This window comes from Sinohyriopsis cumingii, chromosome 13 (assembly GCF_028554795.1).
Source record: "Sinohyriopsis cumingii isolate HCF-2022 chromosome 13, ASM2855479v2, whole genome shotgun sequence".
NCBI classification, from domain to species: Eukaryota; Metazoa; Mollusca; class Bivalvia; order Unionida; family Unionidae; genus Sinohyriopsis; species Sinohyriopsis cumingii.
Window position 1 is genome coordinate 50,673,450 of NC_142973.1, and position 20,515 is coordinate 50,693,964.

General features: G+C 34.0%; 1 protein-coding gene across 2 annotated transcripts in view; it reads right to left on the bottom strand.

Annotated features, from left to right (window-relative positions):
• Positions 1-4,792: 4,792 nt before the first annotated feature.
• Positions 4,793-20,515, bottom strand: part of LOC149785534 (dnaJ homolog subfamily C member 5-like) — a 32,379-nt gene continuing 16,656 nt past the window's right edge. For both annotated transcript variants that reach the window (XM_089979338.1, XM_089979339.1), the window contains exon 6: positions 4,793-15,303. In XM_089979338.1, the coding sequence (XP_089835464.1) occupies positions 15,109-15,303 (195 nt within the window). In that variant the 3' untranslated portion in view covers positions 4,793-15,108. The remainder of the gene's footprint in view (positions 15,304-20,515) is intronic.

The window sequence follows — 20,515 nt, forward strand, 5'->3', positions numbered from 1 at the left end:
ATAAATCATATATGTCTCATTTGGAGCATTACTGCTCTTTAATATAACAAAATACATTTACTAGTGTATCATATTGGTCTCATCTGGAGCATTACAGCACCTTAATATAACAAATACATGTACAAGTAAATCATGTTTGTCTAATTTGGAACATAACTGCACCTTAATATAAAAAAATACATGTTCTAGTATATCGTGTTTTATTTGGAACATTACTGTACCTAATATTAAAAAAATACATGTACTAGTATATCATATTTGCCTCATCTGTATCATTTTATTGCACATTAATAGCCCATAACATATACATGTACAATCATATTTGTCTCATATGCAGCATTACAATACCATAATATAGCAAATACATGTACAAGTTAATCATATTTGTCTCATTTGGAGCATTTCTACACATTAATATAAAAACACATGTACTAAAATATAAATTTTTGTCTCATCTGGAGCATTACAACACATTAATATAACATACATGTGCAAGTATATCATATTTGTCTCATTTGCGCATATTACTTTAATAAAAAAATATATGTGCAAGTATATCATATTTATCTCATCTTGAGCATTACAACACCTTAATATAACAAATGAACAAGTAAATCATATTTGTCTTATTTGGAGCATTACTACACGTTAATAGAAAAAAAAACTTTGTACTAGAATATCAGTATGTCTTATCTGGAGCATTACAGCACCTTAATAAAACAAAAACATGTACAAGTAAATTATATTTGTCTCATTTGGGGCATTACAGCACATTATTATTTAAAAAAATACATGTACTAGTATATCATATTTGTCTTGTCTGGAGCATTACAACACCTTAACATAACATACATGTACAAGTAAATCATATTTGTCTCATTAATGAATGGTGAGACACAGTTGTCACTTTTCAAGTGGCAACCACATCACCAACATTAAGGGATTTTTTTATCTTCTACATCAGCCATCGTATATATTCAACTAAAACTTTTGATTACTATTATCTATGTGCCAGAAATTTGTATCCTGCTTGGCTGGGATTTCCTGTATTGCCTATGAGTGGCTTTGGTGGTATTATTTAGTGGCCCCGAGTGGCCTAAAGTGCTCACTGTTACATATCAATGCCATTTCACCTCTGTCTGCATGGGTTCGAGTCTCGGGTTTGGTCAATGTGGGTGTGTGAGAAAGCTTGCCAGTAGCTTCTTGTGGGTTGGTGGTTGATTCTGGGGTTTTCCCGGGTCTTCCTGCACCATTTATACTGGCTGCCATGTATAGCCTATCTTGTGCTGAAAAATGGCATTAAACCCAAGAACAACAACAATTGGTGGTGTTAACATTGAGGTTCATGTTTGTTCTTTTAAGTTATATTATCTTCAACATCAGTTTTTCTTTTCAACAGAAACTTTGGTGTAAGTTTGTACCATGGTATATTAGGGTTTCCTGTCATTTGAACAGGAAGTTGTTATCATAATTCAATTAACTGGTGAGAAACTGTACTGCACAGATCCCTTATTATTTACCCAAACACCTCATGAGATGACATTGTTAGATATCATGGCTGGCACAAAAAGGATCATAATTAACAGTCAATAAAGCAAGTCCAACTGCAAACAAAACAGAACAGATTTGCCATCCCACAACATGCCCGCGTATCAGTGTCTATACTGTTTGCATGAAAACAAAAGCAGAACAGATTCGCCATCCCACAATATGCCCACATATCAGTGTCTATACTGTTTGCATGAAAACAAAAGCAAAACAGAGAAGGCCTGATCTGCCATTAAAATCTTGAGAAGGCTCAATTTACTATTAACAGAGAAAGACTGATGTGTCCAGTACTGTAAAAAGTTTGAGCTGGACAAAATGGCACTCCAGGCAAGCGTCACCTTTGGCACCCCCAACTAAAAAAATAAAAGCTTCACAAAACTGCATCTGGTATGTGGTTGCCCATATCACCCACCCTTATGATGGCCCTGAAAGTGCCATCACACATAATGTAACCCTGGAAGATGTAAAATTCTGTGCTTGCAACTATATCTTTGTTTATCACATTTAACTCCCATGTCAGCCTTGATTCAGGAATCATGTCAGTAATGTTATGTTGTTCAGTTTGAAAATGAAAATGAAAAGAAAACAAGGACAAGATTTGCTTCTTCAAAAAGTGCAATGCTAATATTTCCTAAACACATGTTTAAAATGCCAGAAAGCACTACTTTGCAGCATACACATTTATGGAGTTAAATGCCATTTCTCAGCATATGTTACAAATCTATTTCTTGATATTTGCAACAGAATGAAGGGAAATCAACAATTTAAGTTGTTGTTGTTGTTGTTGTTATAGGGTTTAATGCCATTTTTCAGCACATGATAGGCTATACATGGCAGCCAGTATTAATGGTTGAGGAAGAACCTGGGAAAAACCCGGAAAGAACCACTGACCCACGAGAAGCTACTGGCAAGCTTTCTCACATACCCACATTATCTGAATCTGAGACTCTAACCCATGAAGACAGAGGTGAGATAGCAGTAATCCGTAACGATGAGCGCTTTAGACCACTCGGGGCCCCAACAATTTAAGTAAAATCAACAATTTATTTCTCTAAGTTACATAGTGAAATTTTAAGAGACAGAATTGTGAATTTTAAATCCTAAATGTTTATCACAAATCCAAATGTACAGAATGGTCTGAATGAATTCTGATAGTCTTGAATGTCCTGATATACCAGTGATGGAATCCAGGTCATTTGAACGAGTTTACAATAATTACAAAATAATGTGTTATTCCAAAGTCAATGAGCATTTAGTAATTCCAATGAATAATTTAAATAGTTTCTTCTCAAATTACCTCTGAACACAACTTCAAAATCTGATAATAAATGGATTCTAGAGATTGATTTAAAAAGGGAATGAATTCGAGTCCTTATTTATACACATTTTAACTTGACCTGGATGTGAGTCATTTCAATGGAAAATTCCAATCAAATTGTAAAAAAGTATCTTTTTAGAATATTCTAAATTCAAAAAGCTGTCAACATGTTATTTACAACTGAAAATCATGGAGTGTGTGTGTGTGTATGATTTGTATTTTTAATGTACTTTGAAGAAAAAAATTCATTCATATTGTATGCAATGTATGCATTGTAGCAGTTTATAGTGATGTCTAGCACTGGGGCATCATGCTGCAGACATGTAGCATCCTGACACCAGGCAGACCAGTCCTAGCACTAACCTCTTAATGCTGTGTGCTTAGCAAGGCAGCTGCTAGTACCATTTTTATAAGTCTTTGGTATGACTCTGCCAGGGTTCGAACCCATGGCCTCCTACATCCGAGGTGGATGCTCTAACCATTAGGCCACTGGAACAGTCTTAAAATATTGGACAAAAGTTAGCTATGTTGTTTACAAATGATCATTATCTAAAGTAAATTCCACAATCATGGACAAAAGTTAACACACATTATAGATATATATAACACATAGGCTCTACTTTAAAATGACTGATCATTCAAGATTGTGCTTGGGTCATTTTGAGCCCACTAAATTTGTGAAGAACTTTGAGATAAGTATTGTGTATGAAAAACCCTAGCTTAAACTCAAAGAGAATGCTGTACCAACTATTTTTTGTTATGATCCAAAGGAGAAAGTACAAGACTATATGGCAACAAGAGATGTGAATACAAGTCCAGGGAGTGCTTACTGTAAAAGTCAGAAGCCAGAGAGAAGAGCTTCATTATCGTTATAGGTCCAATTTTTTCTTGCAACAGACTCAGCCATAATGTGAAAAACATCAGCTTTGTCACTATCATCACCATCATGCTTTGTCATCACCGAGACAAAAGATGGGCACCAAGTTTATAAGCGAACCCAAATATGTAACATAAATGTACTTTACTCTGGTTTATCTTGCAGCAACAATAAGACACTGTCTATTGAAGATAAACTCATTATTTTTCCATGTCTTAAAATGCATTGTGATCTTTGATCAGCTGGCTAGAACAAGGTAATGATTTATGTAGCCTCAAGACAATATAAGATGTTGAACCTAGTATATATTGTAGTTTGGTGGAAAAGAGGAGGCCATGCCCATTGTGACTATTAGGGTTGACATTTTACATTGTATGATTTAGTGGCTAACTGCCATTATACTATAATATTGTTCTCTAGCTATGTGGTAATCCACCCAACCCCCATTTTAAGGTTGAGTATGTTAAATTACACTACCAGGCTGTTGAAGTTGGATGTCAAGATAATTCAATGACACTACCAGGCTCATGATGTAGGAGGTCCATTGTTCATGATACTTAATGGTGATATCCTTGAATGACACTACCAGGCTCATGATGTAGGAGGTCAATTGTCCATGATACTTAATGGTGATATCCTTGAATGACACTACCAGACTCATGATGTAGGAGGTCCATTGTCCATGATACTTAATGGTGATATCCTTGAATGACACTACCAGGCTCATGATGTAGGAGGTCAATTGTCCATGATACTTAATGGTGATATCCTTGAATGACACTACCAGGCTCATTATGTAGGAGGTCAATTGTCCATGATACTTAATGGTGATATCCTTGAATGACACTACCAGGCTCATGATACTTAATGGTGATATCCTTGAATGACACTACCAGGCTCATTATGTAGGAGGTCAATTGTCCATGATACTTAATGGTGATATCCTTGAATGACACTACCAGGTTCATGATGCAGGATGACATAACTGGAAAACAGGACTACCTTGGTTTATATTTTATCGCTACAAGTGCAAAAATAACAAAAGCAACTTTGTTTCTGTGGTGATAATTTTATTAAAGTGTCATTAATCAAAACAATGGCTACACTCCACTAAACATGTTCACAGTAACAGTGCATCCAAATATTGAATGCTTGGTACATGACCCTGATGATCCAAGGTTTTCGTAAACTGGCCAACTTTAGAGAACGGCTTATAGTTTCATTATAGAGAATGTAAAAGTTAATATCTTAAAAAAGTTACATCTTTGATGTTAATAATGGAATCACATTAATTCCATGTGTCTGTAAGCATTTTTATAAGACTACATGGTTCAGTTTTCTCCATTTAACTATATCTTTATAGGACATGTTAAGCTTTTCTCTTTCTTGAAATTCCAAATAATTGTTTATTTACTAATTTAATTGGAGCTCTTCAAGTGTACTAATGAATCTTAACAAGCCACTGACATATTTCAAGGGGAAGTGCATTTGATTAAATGCCTAAACAATAGGATTAGTACAATCAACTCTATTCTCAAAAGGAGATGAATATTAACTAGATGAAATTAATAAGCATATTACATAACAAAGAGATAAATCAATTACACCATCCTACTTCATAGTCATTCAAACAACAGTAAACTTTTCTGCATTAGCTTGAGATCTTGTCCCCTCTCAACTATGTAAGTCTGCATGTTTAAAAAAATATTGGGCCACTCAGACAAGAAAACAAGTTTGGATAACTCAACATAACTTCAAAGTCACTGGTATCCAACATAATTTTCACAAATAAATTACTTACAGCAAAATATGAGGCAAAAGCATAAGCATGTTTTTCAAGATGGCATCATCCCAATATTTTATCAGCAATGTTTTTGCAAAAATGTTGTGGACAAAAAACAATGAAAAAATAATATTTATCTTGTCTGAGTGGATATGATATCTTTAAACACTCTGACCAATTATTCAAGCATATTCCATATGCTTGTGACATAGGAAGTACCAGGGCAAGCACCTGTCCCAATTACAATTGTAGAGTACCATGGAAACAATACAAATAACTGGAGGTAAAATACATTTAAAATAGTGAAATTTATTAAATTAGACTACTGACAACAAACTAAAAATCACCGTCATAAAGATGAATACTAATGAATAAAGTGCAATATGAGTAATCATTCAATAATAGTAAGTACCCAAAATGTACAACAACACTATATAATCAGTCAAGCATGGAAATGTGTCTAACCTTCCTCACAGTCAACATCCCACTCCAAGTCACTTGATCCTTTTAACCAAGCATCATTTTTCCTCTCCTTACACAGCCCATCCTTACCTGAAATCTTCCAGTGCACAAATTGTGTTTCCTTTTCTTGCCTATCCAGTACTTTGTACAAGCATAATGTGATCACTGTTGTAATCACTTGTGTACAATTTAAATAAACAATTTAAATTAGCATTGCACTATGTACATGTAACACTGAATTTTCTTACATAATGTTGCTGGGTTTTACAATGGCAAATACATCTTTTTTTTTTTTACCATGCTTCACTTTATTTGTAACAAAATAGTCAATACACAAATAAATGTAAGACATAATTCATTATTAAAATTGTAATGAATAGATCAAAATCATAATGGTGGCAGGGTATGCTAGCTATACATTATTTTTCACTCTTTATAACATTAATGTGATCTAATTAAAGTGAAACACTACAAATATTTAGCAAGCTTGTGCAAAATACTGACATGATTTACATTTAAATATCTTCCATCTATCACCTAAACATTTGTATGGATGTTTTTATGAACTTCCATCTTTAAACATTATGTAACCATAAATTAAAAAATCACAATATTTACCCCAAAAATTTAACACAGTCTTTTACATTAACAATTGTGAGGGACTTGAACTGCCACATTTAGGTCTCAAAATTATTTATAGGCAACTATCATTATGTGCAAGACCGTACACAATCTAATACAGATATATTTTGCAAATGATACAAATTTACAAGCCAAATGTAAACACATGTTAAACAGATGTGTATTCTACAGTTTACTTACTGTGTCCTGTTGATGGAATTAGTTTTGAACATAATGCATTATGGCACAAGATAAAATAACTATGGCCAATGGGTATATCACACAATACCTGCCTGAACAAAGTCTGGGAATACGTCATTCAAATTCATGCATTATTAGAGACTTCAGCAAATGGTTGAGTCATTTTCAAGGATGAGAGACATTCTGAATAATGAGAAGAATAAAATGGAGAAACAAGTTACAGATTATACCCATGTTAGTGATTCAACAAACACAGAACAACCATACTAATACAGAAAACAAAGGCAAACAAGATGGCTACCATATCGATTTGAAGTGAAACAAAATTACTGACAGAGCTACCAAATCGATTTCAAATGATACAAAAAACACTAACAAACAGAGTGATTTCATCAATTTCAACTGATACAAGAAGCAATGGCAAAAAGAGGGATATCATATCGAAGTGATATAAAAATACCACTAGCAAACTGAAGCCTACCATATATGTTTCAAAATTTTAAGCTCACTAGATAAATCGTATTGGCACATGATTAATTAGATGTTCAGGCCAAATAAAGCCCTTGGCAGTTGTGATATATGCCAGATATGTCTTACAAGACTGATTTTTGACCAACAGTAAAATGCCCATGTTTGGAGTAATTAAAATGAAATTCACAATCAGGCCTGATGAATGTTTTAATTAAAAAATCTTGGAAGCAAGATCAAGAGGTCTGGGATGGGTTACAACAGTAAACCTCTGGTACAAATGTACACTGATTTCGCTCCTCATATTAAACCCCATAAGCAAGAGGGACACTTTAGCCGATATACTGGCTATGAAGTATCAGAATATATTCTGACCTTTAATTGAAGACTTTTAGACCCTGAACTATGGGCTTCTGCTTACACTCCTAATTGGTTTAAAGATGGATTATGTCACTGATAATGTACTGGTAATTCTAGGAGTCTTGAGACATAATTGGCAAAATGGAAAACTGGTCACATAGTTGTACCAATCTTTGTTCAATCACCATGTCAATCATATTCAATCACCATGTCAATCATATTCAATCACCATGTCAATCTTGTTCAATCACCATGTCAATCATATTCAATCACCATGTCAATCATATTCAATCACCATGTCACTCTTGTTCAATTACCATGTCAATCATATTCAATCACCATGTCAATCTTGTTCAATTACTATGTCAAACTTGTTCAATTACTATGTCAAACTTGTTCAATTACCATGTGATGAAATTGTTATAAACTAATATGACTTCTTTTATATTTAAATTTTTCTTTATGTTGTATGGATTTGTATTTTTTTTCTGATTTCTCCAACATTAAATAAAAGAAACCAATAAGTTCACAATTATGGTCATTACTCTGTACTGTCCTTTCCTGTACTTATGCAAAGCATATCATTTGTTCCTAAAGAATAAATTTATGAATGGATGTTGCCTTATTCATCTTTTTTTTATTCATCTTTTTTTTTAGCATACCTCAGTCTTCTTGATCACATTTTTGCCATAGGTCCATTCATATTTGACTTACTAGTATTTTATCTGACACACTCAGGTGATTACCAGTAGGTCTTTTTCATTGACATAGCTGATCCTACAAAGGGATGTAATCCATATTAACGGCTGCTCTGCGTGGAAGTAAATGTGAACCCCATATGTTAGTGAATTTAAACCCATGCAAAACGTCCTCTAGAGATACCAAAATATGAAAATATGGATTTAATTTTGCATTTGTACATGCTCAAATATCTCACTTAAAATTGTATACAACAGACATACTTGTGGAGTTTGGCTCTGCAATTCTAAGCAACGAAGTACACTGCAAATGATACTGGGGAAAAAGCATGTTGGTATCGGTGAATCCAATTTGCCAGTTAATCTGGAATATCATTCAATGATACCATTATTGTTAAAAAAACCGGACGTTATCAGTGAAAACGATGAAGCCAAGGTGTTGATTTGGCTTCATCTTATACTCAACACTGACTCATATATATGGATAAAAAAAATTGCAAATTTACAAAATTTGCATGATTGAAAATTTTAATAATTTTCAAATTCACCAAATACATAGACTTAAAGGCCAGAAAATACAGTAAAAAAATGGATGAGATTCTCTTTATTGCACTATTTGACAGACCCCTTTCATCCACAAGTCTGACACACTAACCATTGAGCCGCTGACTCTTCTACCTTCATGAATCACATCTTGTCCAATGCTGGAGGGCACAATGGCTCTATTCTACATTTGGAACACTTGTTCTGATCATCAACTCGCACATCCTCTATACTACAATTCTGCATTTCTTAAGTTCACTTATCTGTACTTGGGGGAAAATAAATGTGTGTGTGTGTGCATGATAATAATGAGTTATTGATCTTCTATCAAATATAATTACTGCACATATTAAAATAAATAAGAAAGGACGATGTCATCTTTCATTATAACACATGTACTGAAATCAGATGAATTTCATACACCCAAAAGAGTTTCTATTTTTAGTAACAGGCAGATTAAATACAAGCTGTAATGCCTGCATTGGATTCAATCACTGGTTCATCTAAACAAATGTCATGTTTAATAAACAATACAAATATATACCAACTCTTTCCCAGGATGTGCAAAAATGGGATCCAAAATAATTTATTAAGAATTATGCTAAAACGCAACAAACTGCACTAAAATCATGCACTGTTATCTGCAAACTCTGTAAAATCCTCCCAAATTCTGAATAGTACCATCTTTTTCAACTGGAGGGAAGAATTTATCCCCTAAATGTTCAGTTTTAGAAAGTGATCATATATATATAAACTAAATTTCCAATATTCTTGAAACTTTGAGCAAGAAACTCCAATTAAGACTCAAGACATTACAGTCAGATATTATAGCTGGAGAAAATTTACATGCTTGAAATTCCACATGCTATAACAGGAACCAAAATTTTAAAGATCCTGAAAAGTTTATAAATTTAATTTCATTCCAGACAAATTTATTGAATTTCCAAGTTTTGGGACTTTAATATTGTGTTTGACTTTATTGCTGCAGAAGTTTCAAAAATACAGAACCATTCTAAAAACTCTGATGTTCCAATAAGTTTGGTTAACAGAGTTGATACTATACTTTATGCTGATTAAAAATAAACAAGTCTCAAACTGGCATTTATCACAACAAGGAAAGAAATTTTAGCAACCTAAAATACTGGCATTTTGTGTCAAATAATATTTTAAGTTATGGAAATGTAAACACAAGTTAAGGACCTTAACTACATTTTAGTGCAAAGATACTGGTACTACTGTAACAGTAAAAAAACTGGCAAAATACCAGTAATCTTGAACTACAGGGAAACAAAATTTTGACCCAACTTTACAACATAAACACTTGGAATCAATAAAAGTATACGTTAAACTTCATGACTTAAGAAAATATTCAATGCAGAAATAATTACAATGGTCCATTACATATAATTATAATGGCCCATTACATATAATTACAATGGCTCATTACATATAATTACAATGGCTCATTACATGTAATTACAATGGCCCATTTGTATATAATTACAATGGCCAATTTGTATATAATTACAATGGCCCATTACATATAATTACAATGGCCCATTTGTATATGATTACAATGGCCCATTACATATAATTACAATGGTCACTTGTATTAGCAGAGGTATGAAAAATGGGCTTTTGTGATTTAGTATAAATGATACAAGATACTTCACTCCTATATACTGATATAATATTGAAACAGATTGATATATAAGCAATTTTATTATGAAAACAGGAAATAAGTAAATAGTATTTTTAAATAAATTACAGTATAGTTTAACTAAAGCATTAACCTACATCTTGTCAATAAAGTAATTGGGTGATACTGACACCTGCCAAGGAAACCAGAGGCTTTATATAAAAAAATGTTATGCTGCTTCCTGTCTTGATCTACACACCAAAGTTTGAGCCTCTTGGGAAGAGTAAATATTGCTTCAGGATAAATGTTGGCTGGCTGGATATGTGCATTTGTATTTTCATGTATGTATGTCCATCGTTATAGGGATCTTGAAAATTTCCAAGCAATGGCACAGTGTACAAGTCTCTGGTGTGGAGCAAGGACAAACCTGGGGTGAATATCAGTTGCATATATAAAAATTATTTTATGTCCTTCAAATGTACACATGGTTAAAGTTTCTAAAGTTATGACCCAGGAGCTAAGTCCTTGAGGAATAAGGATTGACCTGGGGCTAATATAAGTTACACCTACAAGTCTGCATTGTCATTTCCAGTAAGTGTATAGATTGATATAAGGTGGAAATTTCAACAGTTTCCAAGTTATGACCAAGGGACCAAGGCCCCGAGGGTAAAGACGAAACCCAGGGTCAATGTCAGTTACATGCATAAATCAGTCTCTTCCTGTCCAGTAAGTGTAATGTTATTTGTTATTGAAGAATAACTGCAGAAGACGTTCTGTTTTATTTATTAAATACAAGACATCAATACAGGTAGGAAGGGGAGTAAAGCCTGCCCTGAGAGTATGTTTCCCATGGAACATAAACCCTAGTGAATGAAATTCATAAACCAGCTGTTGGTGTGTATCAGTTCTAACCCAGTGTGAAATATCTGATTACTTTTACTGTCAAGAGATAGTACAAAGCTACTTAGATTAAGGCTTACACTGCAGTTATAGAGGAAGGATGTTAGGTTATAACCTAGGGGTTGCATCCCAGTGGTTAGGAATAAGTTATAACCCAGGGGTTGCATCCCAGTGGATAGGAATAAACACCAGGGCTTGCATTCCAGTGGATAGGAATAAACACCAAGGGTTGCATCCCAGTGGAGGGGGTGCTCACCAGTTAATATGTACTTTTGAGAGAGTGACGTATGTAAGGTGAAGTTGTTCGCGTTAAAAATATGCACAATGGAGAGAATGTTGGCAGACCTCTATGCTACATTAATATAATGTGGATATTTCTTTGGATATTCTACTTTTGGAAATTGTACATGATTTAAACACTGCTAACTAAAATGAATGCTCCCTTGTGCTAAAAAATCAGCCTGAATTAGTCTAAAGTACACTATCCATAGCAGCTATTAAAATAGGGAAAATTAATTTTGCCAGACTAGACAATACTAGCTTCTGAAAGTGCAATGAATGAATTACCAAATATATAAAATGTAAAAAAGTTATCAGCTCTTTTTTATACAATTTATCTCTGAAGTTCAGAAAGTGAAAATGACCAAGTGGAGCTGGCACTTTTTGAAAGGTGCACATCTGGATTAAGGCCAAGCTGTATACTCTATAACCCATATTACACCCATCAATCATATAACAAAATAAAGGGAATTATAGGTTCTTTGAATTATACCTAAGATATACAAGGTCTTTTTTAAACAGCCAGTATAACCAGTCAGGAAAGCCGGGGAAATTCTTTTTTTAAAAAATTCTAACCCAATGCAAAATACAAAACTGTAGAGCGCCACCGAATAGGAATAAACACCAGGGGTTGCATTCCAGTGGATAGGAATAAACACCAGGGGTTGCATCCCCATGGATAGGAATAAACACCAGGGGTTGCATCCCAGTGGATATGAATAAACACCAGGGGTTGCATCCCACTGGATAGGAATAGACACCAGGGGTTGCATCCCACTGGATAGGAATAGACACCAGGGGTTGGATCCCAGTGGATAGGAATAAACATCAGGGGTTGCATCCCAGTGGATAGGAATAAACACCAGGGGTTGCATTCCAGTGGATAGGAATAAACACCAGGGGTTGCATTCCAGTGTATAGGAATACACACCAGGGGTTGCATTCCAGTGGAAAGGAATAAACACCAGGGGTCAACATCAACTGCATGTACAACAATTAACATTCCATTACCAGTTAAGTGCATAAAATAATTTCATGGTGGATTTCCAACATTTGTTCATGTTATGATTGGAGGGATTTTTGGTAACAATCTGATTGGACGCTTGGGTCAATAATCCCACTTGCCAATTCTCAGACACATGAGAGAAATAACACAGGTGTTGCCAATTCTCAGACACATGAGAGAAATAACACAGGTATTGCCAATTCTCAGACACATGAGAGAAATAACACAGGTATTGCCAATTCTCAGACACATGAGAGAAATAACACAGGTATTGCCAATTCTCAGACACATGAGAGAAATAACACAGGTATTTTCGGTTAAAAGTAAATTTCCAATCTATTCCAATGGGTCTCCTACTGTCCCAAGTTTCAGATGTATAGCTTCAATGAGGTAGGAGTTCAAGGACATTGTACCTGCATATGCCCATTCATCTGTCTATATGCAGAGATGAACTGTATTACAACGTCTGTCTTTATGTACGGATAAGCTGTATTAGATATTTGTCTATATAAACTGATGAACTGTATTACAATATCTATGCACTAATTAACTGTTACAATAGCTGTCCATGCACAGAGTTTACTGGATTACAATATCTGTATATGGACAGATAAACTGTATTACAATATCTGCATGCACAGATGAACTGTATTTATAGGTTACTGCATTTGTATGTGAAAATATAAACGAGTTTTTCGGACGTAATACTGCACGACCTTGGGAATGCAGTATATCCATCCGACAAAACGAGTTCATATTTTCCCATACAAATGCAGTAACCTTTCTATTATATAATCATTTTCTTATTCTATCGAAGGCTTAATTATACAAACAAAATACACTACAAGAAGCAAAGTAAAGGAATGTATGCTGTATTCCAAACTAAATATACAAGCGCAGATTCATCATTACACAACATTATTAATGCGCACATAACTCCATCCAGATAAATTTGAACTTAGTTGCATGCTAGACATAAGTTTCGAAAGAAAATGGCGTTTTTGTCTACTTAAAATTGAAATTTGGAGTCATATTGTGAAAGAATGCGTATTGCAACAAGTTTTCCATTTGATCTGGAATGAATAGATTTGGGTATTTTTGTTGATTCTATGAAATTTCATGATTATGGACTCATTTTATATGTGACAATTCCACATAAAATACACAAGATTGAAAAAGTGAGGGAGAAGCGTGTTGACATCTGCAAATGTGTTTCTGTTTCTGTCATGTTTGGAATCATAACGTGGGAAAAATAAAAGTCTTTAAATTGCAATTATCAAAAAGACACTAAGGAATTTAATGCTTATTTCATTTTGAGTACAGTAAGGAGGATGTAAATGCACTTATATTTGAAATTACAGTACAATTTTGAAATGTGTAAGCAAGATTGAGAACCTATGACATGGCTCATGTAATTTGGATTTGCAGAACTAAGAAAGTACATTTTGAGGAAATTCAGGATATAACACTAAGTATATTTTTTTTGCCATTCTTATTACCAGCTAAAGACAGTTTATGCCTTGTCACTTGCATGTTATTTGTAAGGACCCTTTCTGGCATCTACTGTATAGCTAGCCTAAATCTGAAACATTGTATCAAATAAGTTAACGTGGAATGTGCCAAAGCAGCTGGTATGTGGCAGTCCATGAAACATCTGCTTTACTTCATTCAGAAACAAATTTCAACACCCAAAACATAAAGCGCTTACTACGCAAATTTACATAATTTGTTTACAAATCAAAAGTACTGGTGTCTGCATCGATTGTTTGTTTACAATAGAAAGTAGTTCCTTTATGCACATGAAGGTGTGCAATATCGTAAAATACTGAATGATTCTGACAATGTAAAGTTAACAGATAAAAAAATGAGCACATAATAATGCAATATCTGTCTTCATGCACAGAGAACTAATTACAATATCTGTCTTCATGCACAGAGGAACTAATTACAATATCTGTCTGCAAGCAAAATATATTATATTACAATATGTCTGCTTGCACATATGACCTGTACTATCTGCACAGATGAATTGTATTATAATGACTGTATGCACTAACTAACTGTATTACAGTATGTCTGTATGCACAGATGAGCTGTATTACCGTATGTCTGTATGCACAAATGAATTGTACTGCAATATGTATTTATGAAAATATGAACTATTACAAAATCTGCATGCACAAATGAACTGCATTACAAAGTCTGTCTGCATGCACAGATGATCTGCATTACAATATCTGTCTATGCACAGATGAAATGTATTACAATATGTCTGCACTTTTGTAACATATAGGGCTAATTAACACTGTAACCAATTACAAAAAGAAACAAAGGTAGATGCTTGAATCAGTTGTAAGTTATAAAAAAGCTGAAAGGTTAATTTGACACACTACAATCCTTTTTCATTAAGAATCGGCACCATATGTTGGCTTGGAATCCTTGGTTAGATTTGTATCTTCGGAGGGACTACTGGTATTGTAATCAGATGGCGGGGGCATTGGTATGGCGGTGGATGTGGCTTTCCTGCTCCCTCCCTCTGTCACTTCTGGCTGAGAAGTAACAGGTGCCACCTCATCCTCTGGGGTACTACTGTACTCCTCCTAAAATTGGAAAAACTATAAATGTACTCATGGAACATAAATGCCCGACCAAAGAGCCCAAATAAAGACTGAAACATGAGATTTTACAACAAAGTATGATGTCCAAATGGATACAGGTAATGATAAACAAGGGTAATACATGCCTATATGACCCTACCACTGTTTTGGTTAGTAATTACAAAAATATACACAGAATATTTATCCTACAAAATGATATATAACATGAACAGAATAAATGAAAAGATAACAAATGATTGCATGTAAATTCATTTATTTTCCTTAGCATCTTTCTGTTTGATTTTGCAATCTAATATGGGTTAGTACATAAATTTGTGCACGCAGTGCAGTCTCTCACTGTGACCAGACGAAAAGCATCCTCATTTTAGCCACACTGCAAATCATCAAACCATTTCAGCTTATGAACTGATGATGTCTGTCCATTCAGAAGGTTTCAAGACATGGGTTAGAATTATCATTTAGGTTATTTTCCCACAAACTACAACTTGCAGAGACACCTAAGTTTGTGTTTAATTGTGCTGTATGTATTACTAAATCTTACAGTGAAAATGTGGTGACTACGATGTATAATTTATGATCGAAAGATTTTATTTTGGGTAACTTCACAATTTAGCTCATTTTCTCATATAACACGAAACTGGAGCAGGTGAAGGACTATGTATGTATGTGTGTGTGTATGTGTGATATTTAAAGTAGATTTAACAATATTTCAGTCATATTGCTATGTCTTCAGTGTGGCAGTTTATAGTGATGTCTAGCACTGGGACATCATGCTGCAGACATGTAGTATCATGTCCCACCCAGTCACATTATTCTGACACCAGGCAGACCAGTCCTAAGACTAACCTCTTAATGCTGAATGCCAAGTGAGGCAGCTGTTAGTACCATTTTTATACAGGGTTATTAGCATATTTCATTCATAATTTTCAAGGTTTTTTTCAAGGTTCAAAATAATGTTTTTCAAGGTGCATTATTACATTAACTTTAAAGGATACATAAATGAAACTGTATATAAGCACAATACTTACTATTACTCCATACAAGGAACATCTGTTGCAAACTTATTTAAAAAAACACAAAAATAAAACATGAAGTCAATAGTATTATCATTGATGTCTTTCCCATTAATATTAAACATCCTACATCTGGGCATTAGAATAATGTAGTCACTGAACAAAGTTCATTTTACTCTGTCTACACTACACTATTTACAAAGTCCAAAATATTTTAGAGTGAATTTTTCAGTTCTTGTAGCTTGTCATCAAACTGTTTTTCAAGAACTCCAAGTTCAGCGATTTTGTCCTTTTCACTTTTCCTCAAATTATTTTGATGTCATGATAAAAAATTAACCTATGGATCTTTTCTTTCAATGCATAGTCTTCAGCAGCAACTGTCATTGTCTCTGTTTTTTTTCAGTACCTTCCTTTCTTCTTCACTCATCCCCATAAACAAAAAAAGTGAAGATATTTGTTTTTATATTATCACTTATTTAAAAACAGCGTATGGATATTTAAGACTATTTCATATAAATGTTTCTCTCAGCTTAGCTATATTTTATATTTTTAGATTAAATGTGTTCATTGCAATTATCATCTCTCCTATTTTCGCTCAATCCAAACTTTAGACTATACACAGTTTCTATTTTAAAAGTTGAATCTGTGTGTTCACAGACATACAACTTTTCTCGAAAATGATTTCATGCTGAAGACAGCTTGTTTGGCCTGTATTAAGCGCCATTACAAGAGTTTGGGTTTTTTCAGCTGCCTGTGACTGAGGGGCACTCTCCCTTTCTGGCATAATTTGCATTTTGCAAAGCTCTCTGAGAAAGATCTCATAATCCAAACTTTATATTTTTTCTCATCTACCAACCGAAATTGGAATTGGCAGCCAGCCACGTCAAAGCGAATGATTCAAATTTAAACCACTGCAACACCCGGGTTTCGTACAATCAGAAGTTCAAAATGTATGACTGCACAGTGGCCAGTTGTGGAAAAATTTCTGTTTTGACACAATCTTAGCGAGAGATTGTTTACTTTTGAGGCAGATGCTCTATTAGGCCACTGGAGTGGTATGTGAAGTACTGAATCCATCAGTGAATACTGGGACCTATATTTCAAGGCTTGCAAGCCCGATATACTGCAATTGGCAGTTTTCTCACTGAAAATATTTACTAACCAAGATAGCAAAGGTATCCTACAAAACGAGACCACCTTAAAATTAAGACTATCTTCTCCAAGTGCAAATGGTGGTCTTAATTCATATAGTTTACCTTGAAAAAATCCTAAATTCAATAATTCCCAATACTGTAGCATCGTTTATTTTCATGGGTGTCAATGTTTTTCATAGTTTTATTAAAAAATTAACATTTTTGTGGGTATATAAATGTGTGGTTTTGCCTGTCAAAGACTGCATCTTCGTTGATATTTGATTTCATGGATTAACCTATAGAAGTACCCAAAATAACTATGGAAAAAAGCTATACCAACAACTAATGACTGTCATGTAAATGGTTAAAACAATATTACCACCACTATCAGTGCAAACCAAACACTTGTCAAAATCAGTCACTAACATTCAATATCAAAGTGAACTGAAACAGCCAACAACACTAGCTAATTGGTTATTAAAGTCCACCTGTATGATCTGTTCCTTAAAACACTATCCATACAGTTGCACCATTGGTACTTTCTGACGATCATGGTGTTAACACATTGGCTTGAGATAGGTAGAATTCAACTTACATCAGTAAAGATAATGCCATCATTCCAAATGTAAATCAAACATGAGACAAACTGCCCCTTGCTCAAAGCAATTAGCAACCAGTGTTCTAAGCTCATCCAAATGCAAAGATGCCAAAGAAATTTAGAAACAATGTAAAGACACCTTCATTTGATAATGCCTCGTATATGAACTAACTTTACAGTAAATAATGCCTTGTGTATGAACCAACTTTGCAGTAAATAATTCCTTGTTTCATGGTTCCCATGCTTTTCTAAAGATAAATTTCCACGTTTTTCAGGATGAAATTAAATTTTTCAAGGTTTACATACGACCATTACTGAATGGAATTAAAGAACATTTTAAACTGTAAAACATGCATTTTCTAATTCTGAAGATGTTTCTCTTTCAAGACTCTCCAAAACATCTAAGTCAGAAAAGACGGTTGTGCACAAATCCACAAACTGTATCACACAAAACAGGTTTGATTATATTCCTATAAATTAGAATGTAAAGTCATTTCAATGTACAGAATAAAAAATCCTAACATTATTTTGCTGACCTGCATTATGATGCCAAGTGGGAACAACATAATGAGCATAAAGTAGTTTTGTTTCCTTTCAAACCTTTAATTCTAAAGAATTTTATAGCAAAATATATATATATATCTTATAGAAAGTAAACATTTTCTATTACAGTATATAAAAAACAATGAATGCAAATAATTAAAATCTTGTCTTGTAATGAAAAGAGTTTAACCTTATATTGATCTGTACCAATAAAATCCCAAACTATATTTTTCAAACAACATGATCTCCTTAAGACAATCTGGTTAAAAATCCATCAATTATAAAACATTTTCAAATGGGTTAATTTAAATTTTGACAAAAGACCTTCAAAATTGTATACTGTTTTATAAACAAGGACTGAATATTCTGTAGAATCAACTTGTCTTCTTGTAATTCATTAAACCAGTCCCCAAGCCTGTAGTGATAAAGGGGCTCATACTGTTTTTTAATATATAATACAAGGGATGACAATTTCTCATTTCAGTTCTGAGATTCAACAATTTGGACTACACATCTGGCATAAAACAAATAGCAGTCTGTTTTCTAATCCAGGTTTCTTCTGAATATTCCCACAGTATTTTCCATATTTGGACATTTGCCACCACCATGCATAGTGACATATGGTAGTCGCTTACCAGTGGGCCTAGCAAATTTAAACTTATGTTATATCGGCTCATACCTGCATCAAACCATTATGTCTTTAATCCACTGACAGACTAGATGAAACTACGGCACAGATAAAACCTGACCCTGTACTCTCGGCATTTGCATTACTAGTCACACGACTCCACAAATCTCAAACGATGACATCAGAAATCCAATAGTCACGTGATATTAACAACAAACTCCTTTTTAATGTTGTTGTACAGAAATTCAGTTTTAAAAAGTCAGATACTTTTTGTAAAAACCAGCAATCTGGCCAGTCTGATTTATCAAGCAGAGATCACATGTCAACGTGGTAGTCATGTGATACAACAAAACTCCAGAAGTTGTTCTCAGAATACATAAATGTGGAGAATTTTGTGTTCTTTCATTTTTGTATTTTTACTACAACCATAATATGGCTTTCATTTATTTTTTTATTATTTTTTTCTCTACAACATTTGAAAATGGGTTGTTAGAATTTTGTACTGATGCGAATAACAATGCAAATCACGGGTAACAGGTAACATTTCATCCACGCCGTAGTTTTATCTTGTCTTTCAGCAGATTAAAGACATAATGAATTTAATCCTCACAATTTCTGAGAAAACAAGTAATTTTCATATAGATTTCATGCATGCATCGCTCGATCTAACAATGTTTAAGGTTGCTCAACCATCTGGTAAGCAGCTACACTTTGCCATGACCACGTTGGCCTCTTGTGATGCCAGACTGGTTTTCATACCTTCTACGTAATGAAAGATATGGATATCGAGCTGAGTTTGAAAATAAAAGTCTACTGGACGAATCTAATACACTGAGCAATTGGATTGACTCAGCATATATGTTTACTGCAAGCACCCATATGATCCATATAGCACCCTCCGAATATTCTGGTCAGAACACGATAAATTTAACTCACTATCAGTTTAATTATGACTCAATTATGTCCATGTTTCATGTATCAAGTCGTGGTGGAAAATTTCTGGGTTTTTCGTGACTTTCATCAATATTTGCAAAAATCAAGGACTTTTGAGTCGGGGATCATTTCTCCCTACTTTTTCCTTGATTTCCCAGTTGTGTGGGAACTCTGCTTGTTTACAAACCATCTTTGCAATAAATAATGCCTTGTGTATGAACTAACTTTGCAGTAAACAACGCCTCATATACAAACCAACTTTGCAAAAAATAATGCCTCATGTACGAACTAACTTTGTAATAAATAATGCTTATGTACGAACCAACTTTACAATAAATAATGCTTT